The sequence below is a fragment of the Gracilinanus agilis genome, chromosome 4 (genome assembly GCF_016433145.1).
Source record: "Gracilinanus agilis isolate LMUSP501 chromosome 4, AgileGrace, whole genome shotgun sequence".
NCBI classification, from domain to species: Eukaryota; Metazoa; Chordata; class Mammalia; order Didelphimorphia; family Didelphidae; genus Gracilinanus; species Gracilinanus agilis.
In genome coordinates, this window is record NC_058133.1 from 296,985,567 (window position 1) to 297,008,260 (window position 22,694).

The 22,694-nt window shown below is 33.9% G+C and overlaps 1 protein-coding gene across 2 annotated transcripts in view; it reads right to left on the bottom strand.

Annotated features, from left to right (window-relative positions):
* The window catches only part of KHDRBS2 (KH RNA binding domain containing, signal transduction associated 2), a 750,586-nt gene that overhangs the window by 163,726 nt on the left and 564,166 nt on the right, over positions 1 to 22,694 (bottom strand). The window contains exon 7 of one of the 2 annotated variants that reach the window (XM_044673645.1): positions 20,092 to 20,124. The exons of the other annotated variant lie outside the window; for it this stretch is intronic. Coding sequence (XP_044529580.1) covers positions 20,092 to 20,124 — 33 coding nt within the window. The remainder of the gene's footprint in view (positions 1 to 20,091; positions 20,125 to 22,694) is intronic. 2 annotated transcript variants of the gene reach the window in all.

Consider the following 22,694-nt stretch of genomic DNA (forward strand, 5'->3'; position numbering starts at 1 on the left):
AGGTTGATGTTGGTGAAAAATGAATGTTCAAAGTTCCATTAAAACTACATGACCTATCAATACATTCTATAATTAGATAATGATGATATTCTTCTATTAGTCTCCCATTTGAATTTTCTTAAAAAAGGAAAGCTAACATAAGATTAAAACTAAATATTTTAGGATTGGGAATGCATTTTCTTTCTATTCCAAAATGTCTAGGAACTGTTGTATAGGTGTTATCTGGGTGATATATACAAAAGATGGCAGACAGAAAATAGCCAATAATAGCAGAAGGAATACTGGATTAATAGTTAGAGGACTTGGGTTTGAATCCTGACTCTAGGTGGACTTGGAAAAGCCAACAAAAGTCTCTGTCTTAGCCTCTTTGTTTATAAAATGTAGGGATCATAGGAAGTCAGGTTAGTATTGACGATAGAGTGTTGGATTTGATGTTAGAATTAAGTGAACCTGAACCTTGTATCAGACACTTTTTACATGTATGGCCCTGGACAAGCCACTTAACTACTCTCAAGATCTCTTCTGTGAAATGGAGGTAAAATTAGCACTTGCCTCACTGGATTGTTGTAATGGTTAAATGAGATAATACACACAGAATGCCTTTTAGGTCTTAAAGTGCTACCTTAATGCTGTTTGTTTTCTAGTGCTGGAAAGATACTTCAAGGTTTTCTATTCTAACCCCTTTATTGTACATCTAAAGAACATGATGACAACAGAGGTTAATTGACTTGAGAAAGTCTACAAAAGGGATAAGCTTCAGAGTTAGGAGTCATACACTCAACTGATTCTAAAAAAGAGTCTCTTAGTCTGTAGACCTCCAAGAAGTCTATGATTAGATTGTAGGGGGTCTATAATCTTGGATGAGAAAAACAAAAGCCACATTTTTATTTTAACTAACTTCTGGAATTTCCATCAATTACTAAAAAAAAAAAAAAAACATTTCTGAGAATGGGTTTATAGACTTCACCAGATGGACAAAGAGGACAATGATACACAAAATAAATTTAAGGACCTCTACTCTAGAGACATTGTTTCTTGAAAGAAAACTCAAAACTCACTTCAAATTTCACGTCTTTGATTCTCTAAGAGGGGTCCAACTAAATAATTATCAGAGCTCCCTCTATATTTGATCAGTACCCTCATAATGAGTTTTAAATAAACAAAGCCCAGATCTATTGAAATGATGCAATTCACCCATGCACAGAAGTATTAACATTCAGTTTATAGAAATTATTTTTCATTTAACAGTTTTTGTCTAAAAGCAGAAATTCTTTACCATTGAATATCCCTCAGTAATATTACTATGCTTTATTTTATCAAAATCTGTGATTGGCAAAATGGTAGAACAGTGGTATGGGAGTCAGAGGATCTAGATCTGAATACTGTCTCTGATGTGATCCAATAATTTATAAAGTGTTTATTATGTTCCAGCCATTATATTAAGCACTTTAAAATGATTATCTTTACCTAAATGAAAAATGAACAAGCCACCTCCTTCATGGGTTGCAGTTTTCTAATGAGTAAAATCGAGTTGATAGTTTCTCAAGTTCCTTCTAAATCTTTGAGGGTAATAATTTTGTATTTCTGAAAAATAGAGGATTTTTCATTCTGATGACATTGTAGCTTTTTGAACGTCACTCCCACCTTCCTCCAGTCAGCTTTATTCCTCTGTATGTTCTCTGTTGTTACTCTCTAACATCTTCCTGTCACCTAAAAGCAGATTACCTGAATGGCATCTCATCAGTTTGTTCCATGATAGTTGTCAAGACCTACTCTAAGAGAGTGGGAGTTGAGAAAGTAAGAATACTGTACATTTTAGCTATAAAGATTATGATTTATCTAAACCACAGCTGAACATGAGAACAAACTGATTAAAAAAACAAATACATTTGTATTTCTTAATGGCATTCATTTTTCAATTTACTTTTGGATGAAGAAATGCCTATTATTGAAGAAATGCTAAAATTCTATAAGGCTGATAGATATTTAAAAATGCATTAGATTGCTATTAATTAATTTGCCTATAAATATCATATTTTTGTTTTGATTAAAGTCTATTCTTTCTATTCCAGGGCAAAATATGATATTAAACCAATATATCTCTTTTAGATTTTATCTCCACTGAGTTTTGGAAGAAGGCAGGTTCAGAATATTGAGGAATCACCCTTTTCTCTCAAGTCACTATGTCTGTATTTCTTTCTCACAAAGTGAAGAAAATCACCTTTCCCTTTCTCTTACTTGCTCTGCCCTTTTTCTTTTTTCATGTGCTTTCTTGCTCTGCTGTATTACTCTTTCTATCACCTCAATAACAGAAACTAGTGAAACTCTCAGGCACTGGAAAGGGTCAAAATCTATATTGTGGGAAGGAGGGGGGGGGTGACAATGGAGTTATCCTCTAGCTATATTTATAATATTTGAACTCCCTTCATTTTTCTTTGTCCATGTATAGCTCCAGTTTGAGAACCATTGAAGATTATTGACTTTTCTGTTTTTAGAATATTATAATTATGTCTGGTAGTATTTCTACAAAACTAAGTTCTGATTAGCACAAATAATGAATTTACATGAAGTTGTCACATGTATTTAAATTTACACTATTCAAATTTATAATTATATAAAATATATAAAAAATATAGTCACTAATTCCAGCCTAAAGGGAACAGGCAATATTGAATATTTAAGTGGTTGTTCTGATAAGACAACCAGTCCAATTCCAGAATTGAAGCAAGATTTCATTGGCCTCAGTGCTAAGTCTCTATTGAATACATCATGGTGACTGTGAGAGTGATTTATATTTTCAAAATTACATATTTATATAATATATATGTATATATTGTATATATAATTATTTCCTTACAATAACCCTGTGATACTGATGTTATTAGTACCTTATTTTACAGATTAGGAAAAGAAAAATAAGAGAGATTAAATGATTAGCTTAGAGTCTGACAGTAAGTATCTGAGGCAGGATCTGACCCCATATTGGCCTGACTATTTCAATGTTTTCTCTACTCATTATGCCAAGATACCTCCATTATTTTATAAAAAATATATAAAAGTCCCAGTTGGTACTTAAAAAAAAAATATATATATATATGTATGTATATACATATATGGAGAGAGATTTATATTTATCAAAAATGAAAACATATAATAAATGTCTGTTGAATGGATTGAAAACTTTTTAAAATTTCTTTTCAAGAAATATTTTCCCTGAGGCTTGACTGCTATCCCTATTCAGTCTTTTCATGGGTGCCATACAATAGTATTATTCAGTCACTACTTATTATGTACCTTTTGAAATGGAATCATTGTGTCTTTAGGGAAAGGCAAGGAAAGTTGCAGTTTGCCCTGATCAACATTGAGAGCCACAGCCACTCATCTACAAAGATTCACCTTGAAACTCTCAGCATTGATGGAAAAGTATCATTGCATAAACCTCAAGTAGGGTAATGCTGGCACCACTCTAAATCATCATCTGCAGACGGCTGCTCTCAAAAATCTCTGGGAGCTCAGATGTCCAATAAACCACTTCCCTGAAACATTGACAATATGAAGGTTTTTTTCTTTCGAGCAAAGATAAATGGCATGTATTTTCTGTGTGTTTGTCCTTTCTAATTGATTACCCCTGCTAAAATGATGAACTTAAATTAGATTGTATTTCTATAGTATTACTAGGCACATGAATACACGTAGAGGATGAAAGGTTGAATGTTAAAACCTAAGGGGACCAGTCTTATATCTTCCTTTTCTTAGATATGTCTATTGTCAAATGGCTGAACATTTGCTTTATTTCCACATCTTTTCCACAACTAAGATTAGTAGCCTATGGTCAATTTTTCCTCTTTATTATTCTCTGAATTCCTCCAATGGAATTTTTCTTTGCAACTAAGATTAAACATCTTTTGTTCGTTTGTTTTAAGGAGACTTCATTTTATGCATATGATTCTCTCTCTTCCAGGAACAAATAAATAATTTAATGGAAGAGTATTTATTAAACCCTTACTATGTGCCAGACACATTGTTTAGTGCTGGGCAGCTGAGTAATTTTGTCTCATATTATCTTTTTTTCGTGTAGATACAATTTTTAATTAATCTTTTCTGACACTGGGTGATATATGTTCTCTTCCTCCATCCCTTCACCCTCCCTCAAATGGCAGGTAATGTGCTATATAGGTTATACATGTGCTATCATGTGATAACATATTTCCATGTTGATCATATTGAGAAAGAAGACACATTATATAAATGAGAAAAATAATTTATGAAAGAAAGAAAATGAAAAATGGTTTATTTCAATCTGCAATCAGATTCCATTAGTTCCCTCTGTGGCATGTCCCATAATGTCGCACATAGTAGGTTCTCAGTAAATAGTTAATTAAATTGATAATGATTTGAAAATATGATATTCCATATCTGTGAACTGGCTCATAAAATTAGCCGCTATAGTGCATTAAAGGAAGAAAAATAGATATAAGTGAATAGAATTATGCCTATATTTGTCTTATGATTGTCCTCCTTATTGATCTTCTATCAGAACTTCAGTTCTGTCCCTAGAAATCTGGGCTCCTCTGGGTGAGCTTTTATCTTATTTTGCCTGGAATCTAGATACCATCTTAAGCAGATGATTTGTTCAAGGCTCTACAGAGACTGAAGAAGGACTTGAACCCAGGTCTTCCTCACTCTAAGGATGATGATCTTTCCACTAAAATGACATGCTACCTATCCAGATTATAGTGTCATAAACATGTGGAGGAATCATCACTGGAGATTCAGTCTCTCACCAAAGATGAGGGCAGACAATGACAATGAAAAGAGTCTGTGCCTGACACATAGTTTAGTGAGTAATTAATAAATGTTTCATCAAATTGATGAAAATGGGTAAATAAACTCTTACAGAAAGTAGATTGTTAAAGTATAGAATGACAAAAAAGAGAATCTAGAATAGGTTTGTCAAAGATAACTGTAATTGAGAGTTAGAGTGTTTGGATTTTTTTGCGTTGGAGAAAGCATACAATATGTGAATAATTTAAAAAATAAGTATTAAGAGATACTACCAAAATGGGACTAGGGAAAAGTTCCTGTAGAGCATGTTATCCCTGAACTGAACCTGGAAAAGAAACTAAGAATATTATAAAGTGGACAGGAGGAGAAGAGGAATAACAAATGTGGGACAATTGCCTTGAGCTAAGGTATAGAAGTGAGAGAGATACCATGACATATGAGGAAGACCAAGGAAACTAGAATGCTGAGTATATAAGGAGAGATAAAGTGATATGTCTTACATTTAGATTTTTTTTATAATGTTTATTTTTGTCATTTATTTGTTTTGTTTCCTTTTTCCCCAGTGAAACATGGGTACCTGGCAACAAGATTCATGATATTAGCCCTTTCCCCCAATTTCAAACTTCAGAAAGGAAAGTTTTATTATTTCATTTTGTTTTATTCTTGCCTTAACATCCTAGAACAAGACAATTTGACAAATGACCACATGAATGATCAGCTTCTGAAACATGTTCCAATTTCTCATTTTATGGCCTCCATAATATTACCTTGAAATTCAGTTATTCCCTCCCTGGTTTACTGATTATTAAGGTCTCTAAGTGGCCTTAATGTCGAATCTAATGTGCTAAATTTTATATCAAGTTCAATTTCCACATTTTTGTTTTACAGTAAAATACATTTTTAAAAGATGCATTAAATTTTGTGGTTTTATAAAGTATGATGGCTTACAGGTTATTTCAGAAGGAAACAAGTCATGTACTTCTATAAGTATTTATCTGACAGTGAGCTGAAAATACCATATTACTGAAAATGTCAGAGACTGAGGACTTCTGGAGTAATGACACTAGAGAATTTATCATCAACAGTAGGTAGCTTTAGCTTTATAAGATTTCAGTATTACTATAACTGCATCCTGATGAAAAATGTTAGGATGAAAGATCATTTATCATTTAGCCAAATTCTCATCCTGTACAATACTTATGTTGACTACCATTCATTGACTTTGTTTGAAAATAAGTGTATTTTTTTCTTTCTTCCCACTGGTATCTGCCTGCTTCTATTTTTACTTGAATAATTTGTTACATTGTATATGTCCCTTCTAATTAAAAAGGTAGCTGGGAACACCTCAGAGGCTCAGTAGATAGAGTTCTAGGTCTGGAGAGGGGAAGTCCTGCATTCGAATTTGGACTCAGGTCCTTCCTAGCTGTATGACCCTGTGCAAGTTACTTAACCCCAATTTCCTAGCCCTTACTGCTCTCCTGTGTGTGAACTGATACTGTGCTATCTTTTTTAAGAAGAATAGAAGGTAAGGGTTTAAAAATGGATAGGACAGATAGATAGATGATTAATTAATTAATTAAAAAAAGGAAGGAAGCAGGCAGGAGTTGCTAAGAAAATAATCTAATTCAAATCACAAGAAAATAATCTAATTCAAAACACTAACTCTGAGACTTGTCAATAAGGTTTCATCATATAAATTTTTAGAATTTGTAACCATCTTCCAAATTGCTTGTTGCTTTTAATGGAAGGCTGTAAGGAACCACGATAAAAAACAGCATGAGAAATGCCATCCATATTTAGTCATTGCTAGTTAAAATTCCAAAGGCCAGAGTGATAGAATCTCAGAACTAGAAAGACTTTTAGAGGTTGTCTAGCTGGAATGGGAATCTCATATGCAGCATACCAATAAGTGGCCATGGCCATTCAGATCTGCTTGAAGGCCTACCTTGTTTGGGAGGATAGATATCCCAAGGCAGGCCATTTTATTTTTTGATAGCTCTATTACCTAGCTATGATAATACTGAGCAGAAATTTGTCTCTCTGCTCCTTCTATCTACTGCTCACAGTTCTATGCTCTGGGCCCAAGCAAATAAAAATTAATTTTTTTCCCAAAGAAAAAAATCCTCTCTAATCCATTAACAACTTAGAAACATGCTCCCTATAAATTTATTCCCATTTCCTTATATGAGTAGAAAATATTTAGAGGTTTCTGGGGCCATAATATATGTCTGTAATAATAGCTGACCCTCTTATTTGCATAGGAAGCTCTTTACATGGCTTTGATGAGGAAATCTCCTAAGGATTTTGCTTTGATCTATGAAATAACAAAAGGGCCTGATGTGCCCTCACAGTTGGAAGGAATGTGGCTGAAGCCCTGAAGAGCTGAGAGAATGTGATGAGCACACAAAAGTAGGACCATCCTGGGAAATAGCCCTTCAAGCAATAAAACAACAGATTGTGGGAAGAGAAGTCATGGAGGGAGCAGTGTCAGCCATGAGATCCTCTGTGCTACTCTCCAATATAGGGACTGTGTGTAGGAATCATAGGTGAAGAGTGCAGGGATGAACACTATGCCATTGAAACTCTCTGGATGGCAGGCTTGTCAAAGTGGTGATTCATTTTTTTTTTTAATTTCCTTCCTTGTCTGTCCCAAGAAAGTGTATGTATTTCCCCCATACTTTTCCTTATAAAACTTTATTTGCCTTTCTATTTATTTTGTCATTTACATATATGTATGGCTTATACATAAATTATAAAACATATATATATACATATATGTATATAAACATATAAACATGGTTACACCTTGTATTGCTAATCTATGTGCATCCTTGCACAAATGCATTAGAAAGGGACCATAAAGGAGAACCAAAAAAAGAGAGAGAGATTCACAATTTTTGTATTTTGCCAGAGTAGTTGTCTGGGTTGGGACTCAGAGGTGCAGAAATAAAATTATTATTATTATTATTATTATTATTATTATTATTATTATTATTATTATATCAGTGGGACAATTCTCCAGGCACTTAATGAATCATCCTTTTGTCTCATGGAGGTGAAAAGAATAGTCTATGACTATATGAGCAAGTATTGGAGATAAGACCCTCCCTACTTTCCTTCCCATCATTTCCCATGGCAGTGTTAGTAAAGAGAAATACTGGCTCAGAGAGGAAGATAAGAGAAAATGGATGGTGAAAAGGTCAAACCTAAGGCAGGTAGTCAAAGGAGTAGGCAAAAAATAGGTCAGCTCACACAAAGATGGTGGAGAAATAAGAAGGGGTGATAAGTCATGTTCCCCTGTCCCACATAGCACCATGGCAACATCCACTACATACATTGTTTCATTTGAACTTTACAACAGCCATGTCTAATAGGTATTATATTCATCATCCTCATTTATAGACTGAAGCAAGTTGCCTAAAGTCAGGCAAATAATAAATATTAGAGGAAGGGTTGGAACCAGATCCTTAAACTTTATAGTCAATGCACCTTCCACTGTATCAAGCCACTTCCCCATAATTTTCAATGAATTGAACTGAAAGCTTAATTTGGTAGCTCAAAGCCATCATTCATCTCTTAGCTGCCTTCTCTAGATATTTAAGACAAGTCATCTAAGACTTTAACTTAAATAGCATGGTAATGCAGTGTTAGCTGACATAAGAACATGACAGGAGAAAACATAAGGAGAATCAAAGCATACCTAGATTCAAGTGAAAAAGGCAGAATCATTAAAGTTCTTAGCATTTAGAGACTTTCAATGAACATGCATATAAAAACAATGCCATTGAACAACATAACATGAAACAAGAGGTAACTGATCCTAGTTTTTTTTTTTTTTACTATAAAGCAGTAGTCATCAAAACAATATGGTACTGGCTAAGAGACAGAAGGGAGGATCAGTGGAATAGACTTGGGGAAAGTGACCTCTGCAAGACAGTCTATGATAAACCCAAAGAGCCCAACTTTTGGGACAAAAATCCACTATTTGGCAAAAACTGCTGGGAAATTTGGAAAACAATATGGGAGAGATTAGGTTTAGATCAACATCTCACACCCTACACCAAGATAAATTCAGAATGGGTGAAAGACTTGAATATAAAGAAGGAAACTGTAAGTAAATTAAGTGAACACACAATAGTATACTTGTCAGATCTCTGGGAAAGGAAAGATTTTAAAACCAAGCAAAAGCTAGAAAAAATTACAAAATGTAAATACATATTTTGATTATATTAAATTAAAAAAGTTTTGTACAAACAAAATCAATGCAACCAAAATCAGAAAGTAAACAACAAACTGGGAAAAAATCTTTATAACAAAAAATTCTGACAGAGGTCTAATTACTCAAATATACAAGGAAGTAAATCAATTGTATAAAAAAATCAAGCCATTCCCCAATTGATAAATGTGCAAGGGACATGAATAGGCACTTTTTAGATAAAGAAATCAAAAGTATCAATAAGCACCTGAGAAAGTGTTCTAAATCTCTAATAATTAGAGAAATGCAAATCAAAACAACTCTGAGGTATCACCTCACACCTAGCAGATTGTCTAAAATGAAAGAAGGGGACAGTAATGAATGTTGGAGGGGATGTGGCAAAATTGGGACATTAATGCATTGCTGGTGGAGTTGTGAACTGATCCAACCATTCTGGCTGGCAATTTGGAGCTATGTCCAAAGAGTGATAAAAGAATGCCTGCCCTTTGATCCAGCCATATCATTGCTGGGTTTGTACCCCCAAAGAGATCATAGATAAACCGACTTATACAAAAATATTTATAGTTGAGCTCTTTGTGGTGGCAAAAAACTGGAAAGCGAGGGTATGCCCTTCAATTGGGGAACGGCTGAACAAATTGTGGTATCTGTTGGTGATGGAATACTATTGTGCTCAAAGGAATAATAAACTGGAGGAATTCCATGTGAACTGGAAAGACCTCCAGGAATTGAGGCAGAGTGAAAGGAACAGAACCAGGAGAACATTGTACACAGAGACTGATACGCTGTGGTAAAATTGAATGTAATGGACTTCTGTACTATCAGTAATGCAATGACCCAGGACAATCTGAGGGATTTATGGAAAAGAACGATACCCGCATTCAGCGGATTCCTCTACCTAAAGTAGAGGAAAGAGAAGAAAAACAACTGCTTGAACACACGGGTTGATGCAGACCTGGTTGGGGATGTAGACCCGAAAGTACCACACCAATGTGACTATCAATAATATGTCAATAAGTCTTGATTGATGACACCTGTTAATACCAGTGGAAATGCAAGTTAGCTCTGGGGGGGCTTGAGGGGGTAAAGGGGAAAGTAAAAATATGAATCATGTAACCACGGAATATTTTTCTAAAGATAAAAATTAATTAAAAAAAGAAAATGGTCCATTTGCCTGTACCTAGGTGGCTCAGTCGACAGTCAAGTCTAGAAATTTCTAGGTTTAAATTTTACCTCAGACACTTCCTAGTTTTGTGACTCTGGGTAAGTTATTTTATACCAATTGCCCAGCTCGTACCACTCTTCTCCATGGAACTGATATTTGTGTCAATTTTTTGTAAGGTTTTTTTTAGAAAGAAAGAAAGGAAGGAAAGAAGGAAGGAAGGAAAGAAGGAAGAAGGAAGGAAAGAAGGAAGGAAGGAAGGAAGGAAAGAAGGAAGGAAGGAAGGAAGGAAGGAAGGAAGGAAGGAAGGAAGGAAGGAAGGAAAGAAGGAAGGAAGGAAGGAAGGAAGGAAGGAAGAAAATGGTCCATTTGAGTGGGAGAATGTATGCCAAATTGCCGAGGCACATTCTGCAAGCATAGAATCTGAAGTCATTGGCAAGAATAAGATAGAGAAATACTATATGTACTAAAATTAAAAATTAATGAAAATGATTTGTTAAATAAACAGGAGGTCCATTTTTAAAACTAGGCATCTCTTAGGCCTAGCCTTGTGCTAATATTACTCTAAAAAGCTTCTTTAGAACACAAAAATTACTGCCTATATGGCCAAGGTATGCATGCGTATGCATATGCACATAAATATAGGTAGAGATATAGATGGAAATGTAGGTGCAGATAAAAATAAATATAGATTAGAAATCATAGATATTGGTATGATATATTGTAAGGGGTGGAGAATCTTTATATATGAGGATGAAATCAATTTTTGAAAAAGTAAAAAGACATTTGGAGCAAAGCATATTGAATTGTGAAGGAGTGGGACTGATAAAGGTGAATAATGTAATATTGGTGGGGGAGACCTGTGACTATAAATTAAGTTAACTGATTATCTTGTATGGCTCTAAAATTCATAAAGAGGGTTACTAAAGGAGTGTTCTACCTGCCTCTTGGGGATAGGTGATATCAGGCCCATTTGTTGGGGGGTTATTATCAAGGTCCAAGGGAAAGAACATCTCAGAGAAAAGAGGAATGAGAATTTATTAAAATTCTACTATTTCCAGGCATTGCTTTACAAATATTATTTCATTTGATCATTATATCAACCCTAGGCAATAGGCACTATTATCATCCTCATTTTACGGTTGTGGAAATTGGTACCAAGAGTTTTTATGGAAGACAAGTAGGAGGAATTAAAAACACTGGCTTGAAGTCAGAGAAATTCAAGAAGAATATGCTTTCCAGTAGAGGCAGGTAATATTTTTATTTCGTAAATTTTCTATACTTGAGAGAAAAGTGATTTTAAAAAATAGGATGCTAGTGCCATTTTATACATGGCTCCTAGAATTTCAAAACACTTTGAGTAATAGTGTATAATTGGAATTTGGGAGATGCCATTTAAAAGTATATATATATTTTCTATGGACATGTGGGGACTATCAAACTACATTTTCCGTGGTCCAATGGGTTTCCGGTTTCCGGTTCTTTGGGCGTGAGGATGCCTGGGTCCCCATGCATAGGACAGTTTAAATGGGAGGAGAACCGAAAGTAAGGCTCTTGACCTTCCTGAGGGCTGGCTAGAAGATGGGCTCCGGCGATAAATATAAAAGATAGGCTTGGTCTTATATATATTTTACCAGCATGGCCATGGCTTTAATTAAACTACTAATTTATATTATTATATCAGTCTTTATCATTTTTAATCATAACAATAGAAACATCCTAAGAATATTTAGAGAGATCACTTTACCAGAGATGACCTTGTAGGACAGTACTCATTCAGAAAGGTAGATAGTTCTGGTACTTTTGTTAGGGGGAAAAAGTCTTCTTACTTTATATTCACAAAGACTGTGCAAAATTAGCATAAAATTGAGTCCTTTATCCACACATGTGCATTAGGAAAGAGTATCAAGTCACGTGATGGGATAAGCTGGATGGTCACCTGAAGCTTCCTGAATAGGCTTGCAGATTTAATGTCTCCTATAAATGGAGATTTTGAACCTTGACCTTCATCCTTCATAAGTCCTTTAGTATTTCCCCAAATTCCCTTTAATCTCCCCGGGCCTCCATGTTTGCGTGGTCACATTATCGTTTTTTTAGAAATTCTGTGGCTCTTCCCTCTTCCTCTTTCCTTCACAAGCATGGCTGAAGTTATTTTAATACCTTTTCACTCTAGTTTTTTAAAAGTTAGTTTATTATTAATACAATTTTGTTAAATATAATATCTTATTTATTGAATATTAATTTGAATCTACATTTATGTCTGATCACAAAGGGATGGAATTCTCAAATATTTTTAAGAGAGGTTTTCATTTAAGTTAGTAAGTTTTTTTCTCCAGTCAAGCCTGTCCTGAGGCCTGTCTCCCACTGCTGCTACTGCTTCTCCTGTCCATCCAGTGTTCCTCACAGATCCTTGCCCAGCCTGCAGCCTCCCTTTGCCACGACTGGATCCACCAGGAGAATCTACCAATCTGAGTTGCTTTTTTTTCCCCATGAGGGTGACATATAAAAATCTTTCCACTCCAATTCTTTCTCCCACCCTACGTAAATTTTCCAGCCTACACCAGCCATTTATTTAAGCCTAAGTCTCAAGCTGACCCTGGACTCCTGACTGAGAGAGAGTTGTAACTCAGAAAAAAATTTTTTTCCACAAGAAGGGTATTCCTCTGCCTTTACTTTTGAGGGCAGAGACCAAATCAATACATTTAAAGTCAGTTTTAGGAAATAAACCAGCTTTTCCCTTCTCTCTCCTGACTCAAAACACCAGGGGTAACCAGTTCTTTCATATGCAAATACCCTATTGCTCTCCTCTAGAAAATTTGCTTCTTTGTGTTTACTCTGTAAACAAAACCCATTCATCTTTTTTTTTTTTTTTTTCCCCTAGGAAAAATGCTGTTTCAAAGCATGCTTGAAACTCTGAAACTACAGTTTGAGCTGTTAGGGCTAAAAAGTACAGTTTGGATCTGCTTAATTCTTTTCCCAAGAGTTTTTATTTTCATTGGAGATTTCCCACTTTATTTACTTCTCAAGAATATGCAACAGGCTAGGAGGCTGTTTAAACTAGAAGGCAAACTGAAATATTTTGACAAAGTTTTGAAAGTCTTAAATGCTCAGTGCAGAATTTTCCCTCACTATGAAGTAATTCAGAGCTCTGACAAAAGGAATGCAAATTGATGATAAATACTGGGGAAGGAAATGGATCTTAAAGATATATGAGTAGGTGAACAGGATATAATTTCTGAGGTACACACATATAAAATATATGCACTCATATAATATATATGTGTATACAAATAATATACGTATTCCTATATATACGTATGCACAAATAATATAAGTATATGTGTACATGAACATATCTCAGAAATAATATTCTATTCATCCAAACATAAGGATATGCATAATATATCCGTTTATGCACACATGCACAATACTTGCGTATATGTTCACATAATACCTGTAGATCTGTAGATATAAAGGTACTATATGTACCACACATACACAATGTTGACATATACATATATGCATATATATATATATATACACACACACATACATACATACACACACACAAATATCTATGTATAGTGAAGGGATAGCTATTGTAGAGAACATGATGGATTTGAAGTCAGAGAACCTAGGTATGAATCCTGGTTCTCCTTTACTTTGGTCTTGGTTCCCTCAAATTAAAAATGGTGGGGCTGGACTAAAATTATAGGATCATATATTTGGAGTGGAAAGGAAACTTAGAGGCCATCTTGTACCACCCTCTCGTTTTACAGAAAAAGAAACTGAGATCTAGAGAAATTAAATGTCTTCCCCAATGTCATGAAGGAGATAAGTAGAAATGAAATTCAGCCACTTCTCAGGTGCCCTTTTTTAAAAAAATTACTAATGTGCCATGCATTTAGATTACTTTCCATAATTACTTATTTTTGTTCTTATTCTCCTCTTCCTCCTCCCCCTGCTTGTTCCTCTCTTTTTATCTCTCCTCCATCTCCTCTTCCTCCATCTCTTCCTTTTTTTCCTTCTAATTATTGTTATATTACATATATATGTATATATTACTATGAGCCGGGTACTTTACAAATATTATTTTATTTGATCCTCACAATAACCCCAGAATGTAGGTGCTATTATTAGCTTCATATTAAGAAACTGAGGCAAATGAAGGTTAAATGACTTGCCTAGAGCCCCATAGATAGTAAATGCTTGAGTCTATATTTGAACTTATGTTTTCCTGATTCCAAGCCCATTGTATTATTATAATTTATTATCAATTATATGTCTGTTTTGCTTAACATATGTAAAACACATACATTATTATTTGATCCTCACAAGTACCCTGAGAAGAGGACAAATCTTTTTTAGTATTGCTCTACAGATGAGGAAGCTAGAGGTCAGAATGGTAATATGAAATGTTCCAAAGATAAAACATTTCTCCCCGCCCCATGTAAAATCACTGAATTTGATAGAAGCATCCATCAAGACCATCAAGGAAGATGAATGGATGAATTTTGCACTTTTCACCTGAATGTCCTATAAAATCAATCACTAAAGGGCAAAAAGAATGGCAATGAAGAGAAGCCTGATGAAAAACTCAATTGGCTACCTAATTGCCCATTCCAAAAGGAACTAAGATTTTTAGTATAATATGTGTATACATGGTCATAGTCTTGCTACGTAAATGAAACTACATATGTTATTGATTTAGAATTGGAAGTATGCTTAGAGGTTATCCAGGCCTATGCCATGATTTTATAAATGATGCAACTAAGTCCTAGATGGGTAAATTGACCAATCCTAAGTGCAACAAGCAGCTACTTGGAAGAAAATAGATTTAAACTCAGGACTTCTTATGCCAAATTCAGTATTCTTTCAACTATATCATATTGCTTCGTATAATTGGCCTTGAAATTAAATTTTTATAAGAAAATTTCCTGGCTACTATTACAGCAAATCTTTACATTTGTAACTGAAAATTAGCAACTTTTAAGATATCATTTTCTTGCCCACCAAACACACATGCATATGAATATGTATATACACAAATAAATACACACTTGAACATGAGTGTACTTATGTGCATATATTATTATGTTTATGTTAAATACATATGTATCAAATATTTTTTATAAAGAAACATCCTCTTTTTAAAAGTCTCTTCCATTTATTCTTACTCTTATTTGTCTTGGAGATATTTCCCAAGACTGTTCTCTGCACTCTTTTATGCCTTTTCTATACTTTCTCTCCTGCTGGTTTCATCAACAACCATAGCCTCAGTTTTTACCTCTAAATAGATGACTTCAAAATCTGTCTTTATAACCATATTCTTTTCTCTGATGCTTCTGATTATCTTCACTTGGATGTTTCTCAAGCATTTAAAATTCAACATATACACAATTAAATACATCACCACTTTTATACTCTCAACTTCCTTTTTTAAAATTTATAATACAACATCTTCCCAGTTTCACATGTAGTAACCTTTGACCCTTCTCTCTCCATTATTCCAGCCTTCTCCATCCAATCAATTGCCAGGTTTATTAATTTTATCTCACAAACATTTCCTATATCTAATTCCCTTCTCTCTACTCATAATATAAAAGTTAAAGGTTGGCCCAATTGCCATTATCTTGAAATAATATAAATTACTATTAAACATTATCTCTGTATCATACTTCTCTATCTTCAGCAGATCCTTAGAATTGCTACCAAATAGTCATTTTGAGATGGGAGTGGTGTTTATTAGATTTATAGTTCCATTGCCATGAGAAACTCCCTCTCAAAAATGTTATGCGATTTTTTGTTTTAATAACTTTAACAGAGAACTGAGAAGATAACTGAATTGTGAGAGGATCACATTGCCAGTTTGTGTCAAAGGCAGGACTAGAACACAGCCCTCTTTCTATGTCACCTCTAAACTTCCTAATTAAGAGATCAAAATATCTGCCAAAAATAATGCTTTCTCATTTCTTAGAAGATAAAATAAAAATTTCTTACACTTTTTAATGCACATTCTAATTTATCTTCTCTTCTTTGTTTCCCTTATTCCCTTTTGCTCACTCAATTTTCTAGCTACCTTGAACTAACCTCTAAGTGTCATGGTGACACTGACATCCTTGTTGTTTTACAAATAAGACACTCTTTGGCCCTGGGCATTTTCACTGGTTGTCCCCCAAGCCTTGAATTATTTCCTTTATTCTCCACCTCTTGGCTTCTCTGGCTTCAGTCAAGTTCCAGCTAAAATCTCATTCTCTTAATTCTAGTGCAATTATTTCTTATTTATCACACACACACACACACACACACACACACATAGGTTATTTGTATATACACATTTGTTGTCTTCCCGTTATATTGTTAGTTCCTCTAGGACAGACTATCTTTTATCTTCCACTGTATCCCCAGAACATGGCACAGAGGAGGCATTTAATAAATGCTTATTGACTGAGATTATATTTCCATGGATTTGATAAAAACTGGATTTCTTTTCCAGTTTATGTACAGCCTACTCCATTTAGACATTCCTAATTTATGGAAATGGAATGATCCTTCCTTTTTTCAAATTTTCTTAGAGAACATTAAATATCTGTCCTTTAGTTATATAATAGTATATCTCATATTTATTTGAGTTCATATGTTATCTATATATTAAATATGTCCTTTGAGAGTGGTAATAGGACAGAACCTTTTTGGTAAAATTTGCTGGATTTGTTCAATTAATTAATAATCATTAATTAAACATCTACTATGTGACAGGAATTAAGCAGAATTTTAGGGCCTCAAAACTTAAAATGAAAGATTTGCCTCCAATAATCCTCCATTTTATTAAGGGTATATCTCATTCACATAGACTTTTTTTAACATATAGGACATATAGGGTTTTCTATATATCATGGCAAAACTATTTTGACCTTTTATCTACATTTTAAAGTATATTTCCTTTTTATTAACTTATCTTTGTGGTTTTGAATTATAGATTTTTTGGTGGGAAGTGTTTAGGTTATTTAGTTCCTTTATCTCCAAAATGAGGTCTATATACCTATAAAATGCCATAAAATGAGTCCAAGGGCAGGGGGAGAAGGGAGAGAAGAGTGATCATTTAACCAATGGAGGATGTAAACAGAAGTTGCAACTCTCTATCCTTTCAATAGTACAGTGACAACTTGCATACGACATGATCACACCATTCCTTTACTCATTATCACACAACCTTCTCCTACTCTGCATCCTTCTATTTTGCATGAACAATCTGTGCATTGGCCCTTCTGAGAGGTTTTCACCTAACTAGGACCCAGACATCCTCAAAGCTATATGAGCAAAATCTCCCATTTCAGCCCTATCTGGATGACTTCCTGGCCCAACACAAACTTTTGGTTGTTGTAAGTGTACCTCTATGGAAGGGCTCTATATAACAAGGCAGGAGCTTCCTAATGCTACACACATACATATAATTAGGAAAAAATAATAAAATAATTTGGCAGAATAAAGTGAGTCATCCTGGATGAGCAAATAAAGATGGGCTGGCTGGATTTGTATTACAAATCTCAATTTATCATCTTTTGCTACAAACTCAACTTTCCTTCAAGCTTCCTTATTGCTGTTGAAGATACTCTTTCCAGTTTTTTTCCAATTACCTCAATTTGCCATCTCTGAGTCATCCTAGACTCCTAATTCCCCCTTGCTCCAACATATAAAATTGCTTTCAAAATCTTGTCATTTTTATCCCCATGACATCTTTCACATCTGTTCATTTTTTTTTCATTTTACATGGCCACTTCCATGGTTTAATCCCTTAGAAATTATTTTCTAGTCCATCAATTCTCAAAGTAATGAACTCTGGGGATTCACGAAACCTTTCAGGGAATCTGTTAGATCAAAACTATTTTCATGGTAATTCTAAGATTTTAACTTCTAATATGGCAAATATAGATCAATATAACACACTTAAATGAAATCTGTTTAGGGTGTTTGCAATAAATTTCAAGAAAAAAAATGTTCTAAAACCTAAACATTTGAGAACCGCTGGTCTGCTGGCAGAGTGTTGACAATAACTTCATCTCTTGTCTTTTTGCCTCATATCTTACCCCTCTCCCATCCATTTATCATACAAAATCCTAAGAGATTTTCTTGAAGCACAGGTCCAACTCTCCCATATTCTTAAAGGTTCTGGGGCTCCCTTTTGACTCAAGGATACAATTTCATCTTTTTAAAATTTCTCTGATTTTTAATTTTTGAAATGCATTGAATTATTAGTATAGGAGATCATTATGACATTTAAAAATAAGTAAACATAGAGTTATTGATGAGTACAAATTTTTTTTCTGCTAAAGATTCAATGTCTGAAGACAACCATAGAGGATTTTTAAAGTCCCTTTCCTCACTGACCCACATGATCCTTTGAATAGAAAATCCTATGATTCTATTTTTTTATCTGTATATCATACCAAAAGAAAAGGGAACAGAAACAAGTTGATAGCCACATTATGCCACTCCCCCATAGAGGTGGTACAGATGGGTAGAATGTTAGATAGACTAGTAGAAATAGCAGCATGAGGACTGGAAATGCTAGAGCGGTAGTATTTGCTTCTAAAACTATGGCAGACTGAGTTTGGGGTATGATGCCACCCTCTGATTCAAACATCTGCTTTAGAGACATAGAAATGAGAATGTGTTTTCCACAGGGGCTGAGAGCTCAATTTAGTTTGTTGAATGGGCAAAAACTACTTTTTCCTGTGTTTCTGAATTATTTTATTTACCAGTGCAAATATGAAGCAAGCTCTGATTTTGTCTGGTTATTTTATTCCAAAGAATATATTAACTAAATGTTTCATTTAACCCAGAAACTGTGGGAATGCACATAAACACAAGATATGTATTTTTCATTGAAACTTCCTTATTAGGGATTTACCTCAAGAAGGTCTAAGGGTTTCACATACAACAAATATTCATAAAAGCACTGTTTGAAGTAGCAAAGCACTGGAAAAATGTGGTATATAGAGAAATAACTAGCATATGAATGCAATTGAATATTAATATGTCATAGGAAAATAAATACAGAAAATTCAGAGAAGTATGGGAAGCTAAAACATAATTGATGCAGTGGAAAGTTAGAAATAAAAAGATAATATTCAAATAATATAATAGTTAAAATAGATTAAAAATAAATTGGAATCTTTGTGTTAATAGTTTAGACTAAGACAAGATTTGAACAATCATACCTCTCATACCTCTTTATATTTTGTTGGTGGAGGTAAGAGAAATTTATGGTTCTGAAGATAAAATGTTAAAAATACTATCAGGCATGGTTGGTTTGTTGGTTCATGTTTGTTGAAATGCCTTGCACACATACACACACATAAATGTAAAGTAACATAAAAACATAATAGCAACTTATTGAATATCAGGCTAGATTAAGCTAGGTGACTTCAAAGTTTTTCTTGAGTACAAACATTCCATAATGCTCTTTTGATTAGGAAGTTGTCAAAGTGTGGTTAGGGGGCTTTAATTTATTCTAACTTCCAGTTTTAATAAAGCAAAAGCTTCTGATAAGCTAAAGATGCAATCTCCATCCCTTAAAAAAAGACAAGTTGAACAATATTTTCTTAATTAACAAAAGTGTAAGGATTAATTTTATATCTGTAGAAGGATGGATTTTCACTGGGAATGATGGAAAAGTAGAATAGAAATTATAAGGGAAATAATTTGACATAAATTGCTTTTTATGAAATGTTGTAGAAACATTGAGTATAAGAAATCTAGATCAAACTATGCTTTATTAGTGGTCTTTAAATTAATTCTTCAAAGCAGAGGCAAGAAAATAACCTTATTTCCATATTGAGATAATGGCAATAGGGCATCCTCAGTGTCATCGAAGAGGTTAGTGGATGAGGATGGTAAAGAGACCAGTTTTGCATTCAGTTTTGAGTGCTGTGTTAAAGAATGTCCCCATGCTAATAATAGGCTCAGAGAAAGATGATGTCTGATGAAAAGAACTTAAAGTCTTCAAATTATGAAGAAATAGTAAACAAAATGAAACACATTTTCAAGGGGGAGGGAATAAGCATTTTATAGCACCTACTATGTCACAGGCTTTGTGCTCAGTGCTTTATGCTCATTATTTCATTTGATCCTCACACCAACTCTGCAAGGTAGGTGCTATTATTATTTCTGTTTTATAGTTCAGTAACTGAGGCATATAGGTGTTAAGTGCTGCAACCAAGGACATTCAGTTAGTAAATCTCTGAGGCTGGATTTTAACTCGGATCTTCTTGATTCTAAATGAAGAATTCTAGCCATTGCACCATCTAGCTACTTCAAAAGATGGTAAGACCTGATATTTTGGAGAAATGCTCCTTAATGAGAGTGACTAATTTTTATTTCATTGGCATGAAGACTTCTAGGATAAAGACATTCCCTCCATCAATGCATTTCATCACCATCTCTAGAGGTTATAGATTTAGTGATTTGCATAGAAAACTGGGAGTTTAAGTGACTTGTTTAAAGTCATCTGACCTTCTTGACATGTAGCAGAAGCAGCAATAATCCAGGTATTTCTGGATCTAAGGATAGCTTTCTTTTCCTGTTACAAGACGTCTCAATAAGTCTTATAATAATAGAATTATCCTTAACTTCATGGACCCATTTTAAACAACTATCATCACACTCTAACCTATACTGAGCTATCATTAAAATAGTGGAAAAAATGGATGGAATGTTCAATAGTAATGTAAATTTCCATGCAAAAATAGGTATATATGCAATGGAAATAAGTTTGTAAAACTTTTAATAGAAATATGCATAGTCAACAGACACATAATCTAGAAATCTTAAATAAAGCTCTATCCTCTGGGATATGGCTAATTGGTTATTTCACAAAAAGTAACAGAATGTGGCACCTCACAGAATGTAATATAGATTAGGACCATAATCTTTCCTTCCACAAAAATGTCAGAAGCATTGATTCCCATTATCTTTTAATTCAATATTTTCCTCTCCTTACTAAAATTGTATTGTACACATGAAATGGAAAGTTGGCATGCCTGTACTCATTTATGGAACTTTTAGGGGCTATTGATTTACCAGTGAATTGTGGCATTCTCTTACTGTTCCTGGAAGGAGGCTGCTTGAGACCGAATTAGATGATAAGATGGGCCAGAATGCCAAAAGTCTTAGTTAAGACTAATGAAAAGAAAAGCTTCTTAAAATTTTTTCAGAATGAATTTATAAATTATGTTAGCATGATTGATTCTACTTGGCCACAATTTCTTGTGTAGGGTTGAAATTAATTTTAATCATGTCCTTCCCAAATGTGTTGTTCCATATTAGAATACTTTATTGATTTTTTTATATTACCTGAAGAAGAAAATATAAAAAATAAAAAATCATACACATGTATTTAAAAAAGTAACAGTCTCACTTCTCTCTTTATGCTGCTTTTGCTTTTGATGATTAAAAATATTAGCATGTAAATCAAAGGAAACAATTTTTTTCAAAAGCATTTTGTAAGGAATAAGATACAAATATGAACCTCTACATTATACCATATCCTTTCTAAAATTATACATATAATAATAAAATTATACATCTAATCATTCCATTCAATCTAATGGATATTATAGCTGGTACAGTGGATAGAACACTGGATTTGGAATCAGGAAGACTCATGTTTTTCTGTTCACATCCAGCCTCAAACATTTACTAACTGTCATCTAGGGCAAGTCAGTTAACCCTGTTTGCCTCAATTCATCATCTGGAAAATGAACTGGAAAATGGCAAACCACTCCAGCATCTCAGTTGCCAAGAAAACCCCAAATGAGGTTATGAAAAGTGTGACACGATGGAAATAACTAGGTAACAATGAATATCTACAGGTATATTGCACATTCACTTAATGTACCAATATAACCCACATTTATTTTCCGTTCCCTAAACCTAACCTTACTCAAGCTAGATAAACTTATTTCAAGCAATGGTGAAAGATAGCTCGACAATCTTAAAACCTTTGAGTTATCTTCAACTTCTCCCTCACTATCTTCCCCTACAGAGTAAAATAGAATGTCTTGTTAATTTTGAAAATTTATTTATGATCACATCTCTAATATCCATCATTTCATATCCTCTCTTACTTACTTGCTACTTACAGTAGTTCATATCCTCATTCCCTAAAATCTGTTTTTTTTCCTGTTAGTCTCCTATCTGATTTTCTTGCTTCAGCCTTTCCTTTTCATACACAGAGTTAATAGTGCATCATTTTGTTAAAATGGTCATTGGCACATATAATCTATTTTGTTTTCTACTTCTTTAAAACCAGAATCACAGGGCCTCAGGGCTACAAGTGACTTCACTACCTGCACTAGAGAAGGCACCATTTGACAAAAAGTTTATATATATATATATATATATATATATATATATATATATATATACACACACACACATATATATAACACATATATATAAGCCATACACATATACATATATGTCTATATTTGTCTATATATGTCTATACATGTGTAAATATACATGCACACA